The sequence below is a fragment of the Rhinopithecus roxellana genome, chromosome 17 (assembly GCF_007565055.1).
Source record: "Rhinopithecus roxellana isolate Shanxi Qingling chromosome 17, ASM756505v1, whole genome shotgun sequence".
Taxonomy (NCBI): domain Eukaryota; kingdom Metazoa; phylum Chordata; class Mammalia; order Primates; family Cercopithecidae; genus Rhinopithecus; species Rhinopithecus roxellana.
Genome location: NC_044565.1, coordinates 38,627,232 through 38,640,084, shown reverse-complemented (window position 1 = coordinate 38,640,084; position 12,853 = coordinate 38,627,232). Strand labels below are relative to the sequence as shown.

Here is a 12,853-nt window from a genome sequence, read left to right as displayed (position 1 = left end):
ATATAAGTAAAAAAACAAAGTATTTTTATTTAACTGACAAAGATGTTTTGCATATTTTATTATTAGAATTGTCCTTTATTTTTACAGAAAAGAAACATATCCTGTGTATGTACTTTGTCTTGTATTTGTATAATTTTTTCCCTATTGAATAATTACTGCAGCTTGCTAAATAACTCTTATGAGTAAGCGTAAAGGAGTATAATTACCTGGAGCTGTAGTAGTGGTAGTTTAATAGGAGGCACATGTACCTACTGAAGAATAAAAATAATTACTTGAGAAATAGTAAAGTTAGAGTATTTCTGTGATAAGACAATCTCCCTCTTTTTTGTTTAAATTTTCACAGCATCCTACCATGAAATGTTCATTTATGGCTAAGAGTCCTTTTCCCTAAAAGAAATAACCTTATTAGTGAAGTGCCTATTCAGTTAAATTTGGTATTAATGTTTTGAGCTCTTTTTTTCTTATTTTAAGCATATTCTGGATTCTGTAGTGAGAGAAATGTGCTGTACTTCTTGTGTTCCAAAGACTTACAAAGTTCCTTATTTTTAATTTAGGAAAAGCTTGGAGGCTTTCCAAGTTTTGAGGTACAGCTATCTTTTATTTTTTGGAACAGTGATTTCATACAAATGAAAACTGATAGGACATAAAAAGGATAAATTTGGTCTCAGCACTTTGAAATGTAAGCTTTTACAAGACAGCAACTATTATTGTTATGTGTTTTTTTTTAATTTACTGAGTTTTCTAGAACATTGAGGGATTACTGTAGCAGATACACCCAGAAATCCAAGTTGGTTAACCTAACAAAAGTTTATTTTTTGCTCACTTCTCAATGTAGAGAGGGTGTTCCAGGTCAGCTGACCTTCTGTGTGGTCATTCAGGGGCCCAGGCAACTCTTGTCTTACGACTATGCCCTCCTGTGTGTTCTAGAATCCTGTCCATTTAGATAGTGTGGGGAAAATATACTAGTTTATTATTCATTTACTCCAGAAGTGACATAGACCCCTTCTTATGTTCTAGTGGTGAGAAGTATGATGTGGCCCCATCTTAATGCCAACATGGTGGTGGCGGTTGGAAAGGGCTGGGAGTAGGGTACTTCTTGTAACACCTCTCATGATTAACACTGTGCCTTGGACAGGGAGCATAAATCTGATAGTCAGTTTATTGCTCTGCTAAAAGTTATTACTTCCCCTTTCATAATGTTGTTCAAAGGTGGTAATATTAGCTACCTCTAGATTGTTAATAGACAGGAGACAAATATCCTTGCCTCATATTCTTTACCCTATTTCTGAATTTTTCGTTTTGCTTTTAAACCACCAAATACTTAGCCAATTAGTGTCAGTGTTTTTTTTTTGTTGTTGTTGTTATTGTTTCTTTGTTTTTTTGTTTTTTAACTGGTTGAGATTTTAGTGAAGTCCAAATTTGGGGATAGGCTCAGAGAAAGAAAGAGATATTTCTAAGGTCACTTAGTATCAGACCTAATTCCTGCTCTAGAATTCTCTTCTACATACAGTCTGCCCTCCTTACCCACAGGTTCTGAATCTGTGGATTCAGCGAACCGTGACTTGATAATATTCAGGGAAAAAAAATAGAAATAACAACATAATAACAAAAATAATATAAACAATATATCATAACAACTATTTACATAGTATTTACATTGTTGTATTAGGTATAGTAATGTAAAGATGATTTAAACTTACTCATACACTGCCGAATAATGTTTTGGTCAACAACAGACCACATGCCTGAAGGTGGTCCCATAAGATTATCATACTGTATTTTTTATTGCACCTTTTCTATGTTTATATATGTTTAGATACACAAATAACCATTGTGTTAAAATTACCTACAGTATTCAATATAGTAACATGCTGTACAGGTTTCTAGCCTAGGAGCAATAGGCTCTCCCATATAGTCTAGGTGTGTAGTAGGTTATACCATCCAGGTTTGTGTAAGTACACTCATGATGTTTGCACAAGGACAGAATTGCCTAATGATGCATTTCTCAGACTATATCTCTATCGTTAAGCAGTGTGTGACTGTATACAAGAGGATTTGTATAGGTTATATGCAAATACTGCATAATTTTATATAAGGAACTTGAACATCCTCAAATTTTGGTATCTGTGGGGTGTCCTGGAACCAATCCCCCACAGATATGGAGGGACAACTGTACTATGTCATCTTTGAAAGGTCCACTTTTATAAATTCATATCTCTTGAATTAATACGAGTTTTTTCCCCGGATTCCTTTCCTCTTAATAACCTTCTAAGATACCCTGGAGAAATGGGAATTTTAATTGATGTAGAAAAAAAATGAGTGGTCTGAAAAGCATTTGTCATATTATTGTTTGGGTCTGGCCAGCCCAGACTGGAATGTCATGTTGACTTTCAGTGCCTGAGAAAGAATGGGCCAGGAATGGAAGGAGCTACCAAAAAAGGAGGGGAGGTTGCCAGAGTCAAGTGGGGCCTATTTAAAAATTTTGCTCCGATCTTAGGGGAACATTTACGTTAACTTAAGACAAAGAATACTACTCCCCCACTTCTATGGACTTGGAAAACAAATTAGTTTAGTTGTTTGAGGGCTTTGTGATTTCTCTGAAATTTAAAAAAATTAATTTATTTAATTCTGTCTGTTCATAATTAATTCCAAACTTAAAAGTGCTGATTTATATGTATTTATTCTACTTCTTAGTAAGTGTGCAACTGATTTATTTTTAATAGCTCACTCCCCACATTTAAATACCTCCCACCAGCATAAAGTAATATAAATTCGTGGTAGAAAATACAGAAAAGTATAATGACATGTAATTTTACTTCCCAGTAATAAACACAGATAGCATTTTGAGGTATTTCCTTTTGGTTCTTCTCTTATTATATAATATAGAAAAATCAAAATCTATACTAAACAAACAGACCATGATATCCTAAGCATTGTCCTATGTTTGCAAATGTTCTTAGAAAATATTTTTAATGCCTCTGTGATTTTCTAATAAACAGACATACTATAACTAGTCACTCATCTTTTGTTGGGCTTTACATTGAAAGTGTCATTGTAAATTACAGTTTTTACAAATTTTAAATCTAGTAATCTCTGTGGTTGGGCCGGTTCTTTCTGCCACTGTTCATGTTGTTTCCTGAGATATTTATAAATAGTTTCTTTAAGCTAAGGTCTTTTCATCTCCTCTGTGTTCTCCAAGGTTGTGCCTGGACTAGGGTAGTTGGTTTAATGGTCTGTCTCCCCACTAGATTGTGAATTTCCAATGGATCTTTCTTTCATCCTTGTGTCTCCATTGCTCAGCATGGTGCCAGGAACATAGCAGACATTCAGTAAAATACGTGTCGAATGCTTATTATGATTATGGAAAGTGATGGGAGTGATTTTCATGTGATAGTTTCGGGTTTTTCTCATGGCTTTTCAAGTTTCACCTCACACGTGTGTCATACATCAGAGAGTGGAAAAGAGTAAAGGAGTTAAAATAAGCCAGAAATGTTTTTCTTTAAACTTAGTTTTCATACACAGTAGTTCACTTAGTGGTGAAGAGGAGGGCACGCCTTAGTCGCATGCCAGGGAAAGCTCAAGCTAATTGCTTTATAATCTGAATATTGTAGCTCTCCTTTTAGCTTCTCCTCTCTTCTCTACTTCAGTCCTCTCTGCTCTTCTTCACTGCTGTCTCCTGTCCTTTTTCCTAGCTTCTTTCTTCCTCTCCAGAATTTGACGTCAAGAGCACAATTTGAGACAAAGCATGCCACCTTCAGATTCAAGATGTTCCTTTTTAATGGCTTTGAAGACAGGATAGAAGGTGTTAAATCTTTATTTTTAAATGCACAGTTTCCTTCCTTGAACAAGCCCACAAAAAGGCCTCAACTTTTCCAATGGAGCCCTTTAGACAGATTTCACAGGAAGTGTGACTGTGCATACATTTTATGTGTATGTCCATAAAATGTTCATATGTAATAGATAAAAATGTGTGTATATTACATATAGGGCTACCTACTAACTAAACTGAAGTGATGGGATAGAGATGTTAAATATGCAATTGTTGCATTCTCTCTGAAACCCTATCAGGTTTTCTTGACTTTTTTGACAGGAAATTATATGATTGTAGGTTTGTTGGTAGTTGGAGAAAACTCTCACAACTGTCCTGTCTCTGGTCTCTTGGGAGTACATAAGTAAATATTTAATGGTTATTTTCTAGTGTAGCATGAATGCTTAAAATATTAATTGTGGATAGCCAGTTATGTGGTTCTTGGTACCCTTCTGTTGAGAATAATAACTCACAGCAGTTCTTTATTTTAGAACACTCTGCCTCAGTTTGTTCCTGATAATAAAATGGTGGACTGATTTCTAGTGAAGATATTTAAAATGTGAACTTGACTTAAAATCACAAAAATGTTTAGCTATCTCTGGGGGCATTCTTAAATAAGTGACTTATGATCTATTTACATTCTTGGGACATCAGGCATACATATAGCTTAGGAGACCGCCCTTCTTGCTTTTTTATGCTAAAAAAGCTTTCATTTTCTCAAGGACTGAGATGTGTTGAGTGGCAGGAGGGTGCTAGAATGAGGCAACAGTTCAGGTGGCACTAGGAGGATGTTGTGTAGGGGAGACACTCTCATTGCCATCACAGGTAATGCCTCACTAGACTTTCAAGTCAAACAGTGGTTGTCAGCCTTGGCTGCACGTTAGAATCACCTGTGGAATTTAAAAAACTGCACACCAGACCAATTAAATCAGATTATCCAGGGCTGGAACCTAGGTATCAATATTTAGAAATACTTCCCTAGAGTTTTTATTTTAATGTGCAGCCAGGATGAGGATCCCTGCAAAGCTTGGATGAGTTGCAGGGATGATGTATTATATAGCTACTGGCTTCAGTTGGACCTCATCAATTATAATTAAACAATTGGGAGTTCTTGGATGAAACTTAAGGTTTATTCAGTGCCACATATTCATTGAGCCTCAACCTCGTACTAGGTTATTAGTTGCTAGGAATACAAAGATAAATAAGATATGGTTGATAAAATAGTGCAATCTAGTGGGAGAGATAGAAATAATAAATACTTACAATACAAGGTATACAGAGTATTAAAATAGAAAATAGGTGTGTCTAGGTTATTAGGGAACACAGGTGTAATTAACTCTGAGGCTTGGAATATGGGATGGGTGGGAGGGGATGGGGCAGGAGATGACATGAGAAATGGTCAGGGTTACACAGAGAAAGTGATAAATTAAGAGTTTACTAGGTAGAAAAATGGAAGAGGAAGTTTTTGTGTCTGCTCTTTTGTTTTTTTTAAACGTTGTAACATTGCAAAGATGTGAAGAAATGAAGGAATATGTGTTCAGAGGTTGGTTATAGAGCAAGATGCCTATGAGATATTTGCAGGTTATACAGTTAGAGAGCTAGATCAGAGTCAAGTGGTGAGTGAAATACCTTATAAGCCATGTTGAGAAACAAGGGTGTTGCAGGGCCAAATGCACATAGGGTCTAGATAGATCATTTTAAACAGTGAAGCTGGTCACGTGTGAAGCAGTTTGTAGTGTTAGAGGCTCTCCTAATCTGTACAGCATAAGAACTTTTTAAAAGAGTTTAAGTTAAAACTAAAATAAAATAGAATACTCTTTCAGTCAAATAAGCCTGTAAAATTCAACCTGCAAGGGCCAGTTGGTAGTACCTTCAGTGTAAGAGCCCAGCGTATGGTGATAAACAAGGAAAAACTGTAAGATAGCATTTCTATAAAAGTACTGTCGAAATATAATTTCAGAGTTGAAGTTGGGCTGGAGCTGTGGAGATGAGAGCATAAGTGAAGAGGTTAGTGCAGTAATCTAGGTAAATGTTTTGGCAAGCCATCAATGTTTTCAAATGAGGTAGCTTACATTTGTTGGCTACTGTTCTCCTCTTGTTAACTTGCCATCATTGATCATACCTTCTTCCCAACCCCATCTATCATGTTGTTATACTGCACCCCATCCTTACTCACTGTAATTGTCCTAGTCCAGGTTTTTTGTGTTGAACAAGGTGTTTTTTTTTTTTTTTTCTTTTAACAGTTGTTTGTGTTTCCATTGGTATAACTCTCATATAGGTTTGTAGGTGGATCACTGAGTGAGTAGTTTTAAGGCTGGAGGCCTTTTATGTATGTATATGTTTTTAATTAAATGAAACAGAAGGAAAGGTTATCTGCTGAAGGCAAGGGATTCCAGTGTACAATGAACAGGATATAGAAAGTGGTGAAGGTCAATAAGATGAGTATGACATTCATTTCTTGGTTAAGAAGCTTTTATCTAAGTTTTTTTTAAATGAAAATTTAAGTTAAATAACTTATAGTCTTGATGTTTTTCATAAGAACAAAAGAGAACTTAGTTGTATTAGGTTGATGCAAAAGTAATTGCGGTTTTAGCCATTAAAAGGAATGGGAAAAACTGTAGTTACTTTTGCACCAACCTAGTATTACCTGAAAATGTATTATTTTTGTTTGACTTTATATTAGTGGAAGATAAAGAAGAGAAATCTGAGTTTAGAAGACTGTATTTCAGTCTTGGTTCTGCCAGAGCTTTTGGTTAGTTATTTAACTTAATAGTCTTTTAAGCTTAATTAAAATAGGGATAATAATATGTACCTTGCCTATTTTTTCAGTACCATATTGTTTTTATGAAGATAATTGAGATGATTGGCTACAATAATGTTTTAAAAACCACAAGCATTGTTCATGAGATATAGAGATGCAAAAGTAGTGAATTCATAGATTTAAATTATTTTGGAAGTGCCCTTTTTATGCCTATTTACTTCACATTAAAGGGAATAATGTGTGAGAAGTATGGTATTAATTTTTGGAGAAGATATGTGTGTGCTTTTTCTTTTTAAAATAGTAACCAGTTCTAAATATTTTATTTTACTTGGTTTGTCCCTGTGAATTAACTTGCTTAAGTATTGTTAGAAAAGGACAAGGAGGAAATATTAGTTATGCAAATTAGATCACATCTGTAGTCAACGTCTATATTTGATAGAGCTTTATTGTAACAGTAGCTGCTCTATGTAACCTAAAGCAGATGACATTTTTGCTCTTTTGAAGGCACTAAAATGAAACTTTATTTAAGATAAATTATGTTTAACTTTTTTTTCTGTTTGGCAGGCAACCAGATAAACTGGTGGTAGTTTGGACCAGAAGAAGCCGAAGGAAGTCTTCTAAGGTTAGTGTGTTTTCTAAATTTCTTACCTAAATGTTGAATACAAATTAGCAAACTGCTCTGGTTCCAGTGTAGAATATTTTTAAATGTTACTTGATTTTTTTTTTCTTGATTGTCTACTGAAAATGGATTGATCAGATGCTATAATCTTTTAACTGCTTGTTCTTAAAATGGGAGCCAGATACCTGAGTTTTGATCTTGAATTTGGTAATTGCTATGGTTTGAAAAAAATTAGGTATTGCCAGTGTAATAGAATAGGTTGGTGCAAAAGTAATTGCGGTTTTGCCTTAATAGCAAAAACTGCGGTTACTTTTGCACCAACCTAATATAAGGCGGTGGGGGGTCCTTTAAGAAGTGATTAGGGTAAGGACTTCTCCCTTGTGAGTTGAATTAGGCATCCTTATAAAAGGGCTTGATAGAGGGAGTTTGTTTCCTTTTTTCTTTTCTGCCTTCTGCCACATGAGGATGCAATAAGAAGGCCCTCACCAGATGCCGATGCCTTGATCTTGAACTTCTAGCTCTTAGAGCTGTGAGAAAATAGATTTCTGCTCGTTATTTGTTACTCAGTCTGTGGCATGTTGTTACAGCAACCCAAATGGACTAGGATAGGAGCCTTGAATAACATAATAGTTAAGTAACTTCTCTGTACTACAGTGTTAAGAATTAATGATTAAACAGGTGCCACTTACACAATTGTACCTGAGATTAATTTATTTAGATTACAAGATGACAAAGTTAGGGCACACTTAAGGAGTTACGAGTTATCTGAGTCTGTTGTTGGGTTGCAGAAGAGGAGTTGGGTTTTTCAAAGATTTAAATTTCTTTTAGTACTGATAATTTTGTTTGTGGGGAGTGGAACAAAATTTTATAAAATTCAATAACAGATCTACAGATATTTTAAAAATTCTATCCTGGTCATATTCTATCCTTATGCCTATAATCCTGGCACTTTGGGGAGGCCAAGGCAGGAGGATCACTTGAGGCTAGGAATTTAAGATCAGCCTGGGAAACATAGTGAGACCCCATCTCTACAAAAACAAAAACAAAAACAAAAGCAAAAACAAAAGCAAATTAGCCAAGTGTGTTGATATACCTGTAGTCCCAGCTACTCAAGAGGTTGAGGTGGGAGGATCACTTGAGCCCAGGAGTTTGAGGCTTTTTTGAGCTAGGATTGTGCCACTGCACTCCAGCCTGGGTGACAGAGTGAGACTGTCTCTAAAAACAAAATTCTGTTCTATAAATAAATGTGACTATATTTTTTATTGGTATACAATGACCAAAGAATGTTTATTGAATGTTGGTTTTTCTACAGGTAGACCTGTATAAAGAAAACTTTATTAGTTTTAATTGAAATTCTATGATTTTCTGGATTTAAAATTTTTTATTTAGGGCATTTTTTTAAGTCTTTTATTTTTATTGAGCTAAAACTTACATGTGTGTAATACACAGAGCTTAAGTTTATAATTCAGTAAGCTTTGATCAATGTGTATACTTATATAGTTACCACTTCTGTAAAGATACAGAGTGTTTCCATCACTTTTTTCTTTTGTTCCTCTTCTAGGCAGTTTCCAACTCTCAGAGGTGAACACTGTTTTGATTTTCTGTCACCATAGACTAGTGTTGCTTGTTCTTGAGTTTCATGTAAAATAGTACAGTAGTATAGTCAGGCTTGTTTCACCTGTCATAACGTTTTTGAGATTTATTCGTGCTGTTTTGGTAGTTTATTTGTTTATTGCTAAGTAGTATTCCACCATATAAATATACTACAATTTAATTATCTCTTCCTGTGTTGATGAACATTTTTTTTTCCAGTTTTTTACTCTTGTGAATAAAGCTGCTATAGACATTATTGTACAAGTGTCTTTGGGGAAAAATATTTTTTTATCTTGAGCATATCCCAAGGAAAGGCATAACCAGGTAATAGGGTAGGTTCATTTTTAACTTGTAAGAAATCGCCAAGCACTCTCACCAGCAATATTGAAGAGTTTCAGTTGCCTCACATCCTGAGCAGCAACATCTTTAAAGCATACGTTTATAGTTTGGGAGCATTGTAATTTGAATGCTTTCTTACCATTAACATATGAGAAAGGGTTCTAAAAAGAAACATAACATTTGTTCGTCAATATAAGCTTTTGTGGAAAGGACCAATATAAATTTATCCACTAAGTATAACAGGTGAATATGACTAGACCTATACATTTTAGAAATAGCCTCTAAATGTTTTTAGTTATCAACAAATAACAATTTATCTCTTTTAATAATTAGCTTGAACGCCACATTCAGGGTTTGAAAAAAAATTAGATGGCAATTATTTTCTAAGAGAAAATGAGAAACATAAGGAAATACATTAGATTATAGGTCAATTAAGAATATCCTGGCTGGGTGCGGTGGTTCACACTTGTAACCCTAGCACTTTGGAAGACTGAGGCAGTTGGATCACTGGAGTCCAGCAGTTCGAGACCAGCCTGGTGACATGGCAAAACCCCATCTCTGCAAAAAAAAGAAAAGAAAAGAAAAGAAAAACCTATATTTGATATTTGATATTCTTTTTTATTTCATTGCATTTACATTGAAAAGATTGAAAAGTCAGTCAAATAACTTCTGTTAGGTTCAGATTCTTTTTCATATTATATCAAACATTGTTTGAATCCAAAATGCAAACATATGAGGCTACAGGTTTGTTTTCTTAGAATATAATATTTTCTGGAAGAAATTACTTATTGTTGAATGAATTTTCCATGTGTCATGCTCTTAATATTTTAAAATCTTTACTGGATGTGTTAGAATCATTGGATTTCTCTTAAAACAAATGTACTTCTTGTGAAAAGTTACTATGATGCAGTATGTTCATGTATTTATGAAAATGCCGTTTTAGGCTGGGCGCAGTGGCTCATGCCTGTAATCCCAGCACTTTGGGAGGCCGAGGCAGGTGGATCACCTGAGGTCAGGAGTTCGAGACCAGCCTGACCAACATGGTGAAACCCCATCTCTACTAAAAATACAAAATTAGCTGGATGTGGTGGCACATGCTTGTAATCCCAGCTACACGGGCGCTGAGGCAGGCGAATAGCTTGAACCCGAGCGGTGGAGGTTGCAATAAGCTGAGATCATGCCATTGTACTCCAGCCTGGGCAGCAAAATCGGAACTCCATCTCAAAAAAAAAAAAAAAAAAAAAGAAAGAAAATGCCGTTTTATAAATTGTACATAATAAGCTAAATAGGGAAATAAAAATAAGTTCCAGAAACTATGAAGGAAATGATTATATTATTTTAAAAGTTAAGCAACTTAAAAAAAAATCTTGAGAGTGAGATCCATGACCTTTTAGAAGTATTGAAAACCGTTTGTTTCCAGCTACTAAGTTAGCTATCAGTTACATTAAATCTAAAGACTAGAACCATTTTTTATTCTGAAAGACCTTTCTGTTTTCTGATGCTTTTCCTTTAAAGTATACATTACTTGCTGCTAAGTACCGTTGAACTCATGTAGGAGGAACAAATCTCTGCAACTATTGGTCAGAGAAGAGAGAGAGATATATATATACATATTTATTTTTATTTTATTTTTCTTTTACCATGGAAGGGGATTTTTATTTGTTTTTTTGTTTGTTTATTTTATTATTATACTTTAAGTTCTAGGGTACATGTGCACAACGTGCAGGTTTGTTACATATGTATACATGTGCCATGTTGGTGTGCTGTGCCCATTAACTCGTCATTTACATTAGGTGTATCTCCTAATGCTATCCCTCCCACCTCTCCCCTCCCCACAATGGGCCCCGGTGTGTGATGTTCCCCTTCCTGTGTCCAAGTGATCTCATTTTTCAATTCCCACCTATGAGTGAGAACATGAGGTGTTTGGTTTTCTGTTCTTGCGATAGTTTGCTGAGAATGATGGTTTCCAGCTGCTTCCATGTCCCTACAAAGGACATGAACTCATCCTTTTTTATGGCTGCATAGTATTCCATGGTGTATATGTGCCACATTTTCTTAATCCAGTCTGTCAGTGATGGACATTTGGGTTGATTCCAAGTCTTTGCTATTGTAAATAGTGCCACAATAAACATACGTGTGCATGTGTCTTTATAGCAGCATGAGTTATAATCCTTTGGGTATATACCCAGTAATGGGATGACTGGGTCAAATGGCATTTCTAGTTCTAGATCCTTGAGGAATTGCCACATTGTTTTCCACAATGGTTGAACTAGTCTACAGTCCCACCAACAGTGTAAAAGTGTTCCTATTTCTCCACATCCTCTCCAGCACCTGTTGTTTCCTGATTTTTTAATGATTGTCATTCTAACTGGTGTGAGATGGTATCTCATTGTGGTTTTGATTTGCATTTCTCTGATAGTGAGTGATGATGAACATTTTTTCTTGTGTCTGTTGGCTGTATGAATGTCTTCTTTTGAGAAGTGTCTGTTCATATCCTTTGCCCACTTTTTGATGGGGTTGTTTGCTTTTTTCTTGTAAATTTGTTTGAGTTTTTTGTAGGTTCTGGATATTAGCCCTTTGTCAGATGAGTAGATTGCAAAAATTTTCTCCCATTCTGTAGGTTGCCTGTTCACTCATGGTAGTTTCTTTTGCTGTGCAGAAGCTCTTTAATTTAATTAGATCCCATTTGTCAATTTTGGCTTTTGTTGCCGTTGCTTTTGGTGTTTTAGTCATGAAGTCCTTGCCCATGCCTATGTCCTGAATGGTAATACCTAGGTTTTCTTCTAGGGTTTTTATGATTTTAGGTCTAACATTTAAGTCTCTAATCCATCTTGAATTAATTTTTGTATAAGGAGTAAGGAAAGGATCCAGTTTCAGCTTTCTACTTATGGCTAGCCAGTTATCCCAGCACCATTTATTAAATAGGGAATCCTTTCCCCATTTCTTGTTTTTGTCAGGTTTGTCAAAGATCAGATGGCTGTAGATGTGTGGTATTATTTCTGAGGCTCTGTTCTGTTCCATTGGTCTATATCTCTGTTTTGGTGCCAGTACCATGCTGTTTTGGTTACTGTAACCTTGTAGTATAGTTTGAAGTCAGGTAGGGTGATGCCTCCAGCTTTGTTCTTTTGGCTTAGGATTGTCTTGGCAATGCGGGGTCTTTTTCGGTTCTATATGAACTTTAAAGCAGTTTTTTCCATTCTGTGAAGAAAGTCATTGGTAGCTTAATGGGGATGGCATTGAATCTATAAATTACCTTGGGCAGTATGGTCATTTTCACAATATTATTCTTCCTATCCATGAGCATGGTATGTTCTTCCATTTGTTTGTGTCCTCTTCTATTTCACTGAGCAGTGGTTTGTAGTTCTCCTTGAAGAGGTCCTTTACATCCCTTGTAAGTTGGATTCCTAGGTATTTTATTTTCTTTGAAGCTGTTGTGAATGGGAGTTCATTCATGATTTGACTCTCTGTTTGTCTGTTACTGGTGTATAAGAATGCTTGTGATTTTTGGACGTTTGATTTTGTATCCTGAGACTTTGCTGAAGTTGCTTATCGACTTAAGGAGATTTTGGGCTGAGACAGTGGGGTTTTCTAAATATACAATCATGTCATCTGCAAACAGGGACAATTTAACTTCTTCTTTTCCTAACTGAATACCCTTGATTTCTTTCTCTTGCCTGATTGCCCTACAGAACTTCCAACACTATGTTGAATAGGAGTGGTGAGAGAGGTCATC

The 12,853-nt window shown here is 35.4% G+C and overlaps 1 protein-coding gene across 7 annotated transcripts in view; it reads left to right on the top strand.

Moving 5' to 3' along the window:
• Positions 1-12,853, top strand: part of EHBP1 (EH domain binding protein 1) — a 352,471-nt gene that overhangs the window by 34,573 nt on the left and 305,045 nt on the right. For all 7 annotated transcript variants that reach the window (XM_030921086.1, XM_030921089.1, XM_010369131.2 and 4 more), the window contains one exon: positions 7,134-7,191. In XM_030921086.1, coding sequence (XP_030776946.1) covers positions 7,134-7,191 — 58 coding nt within the window. The remainder of the gene's footprint in view (positions 1-7,133; positions 7,192-12,853) is intronic.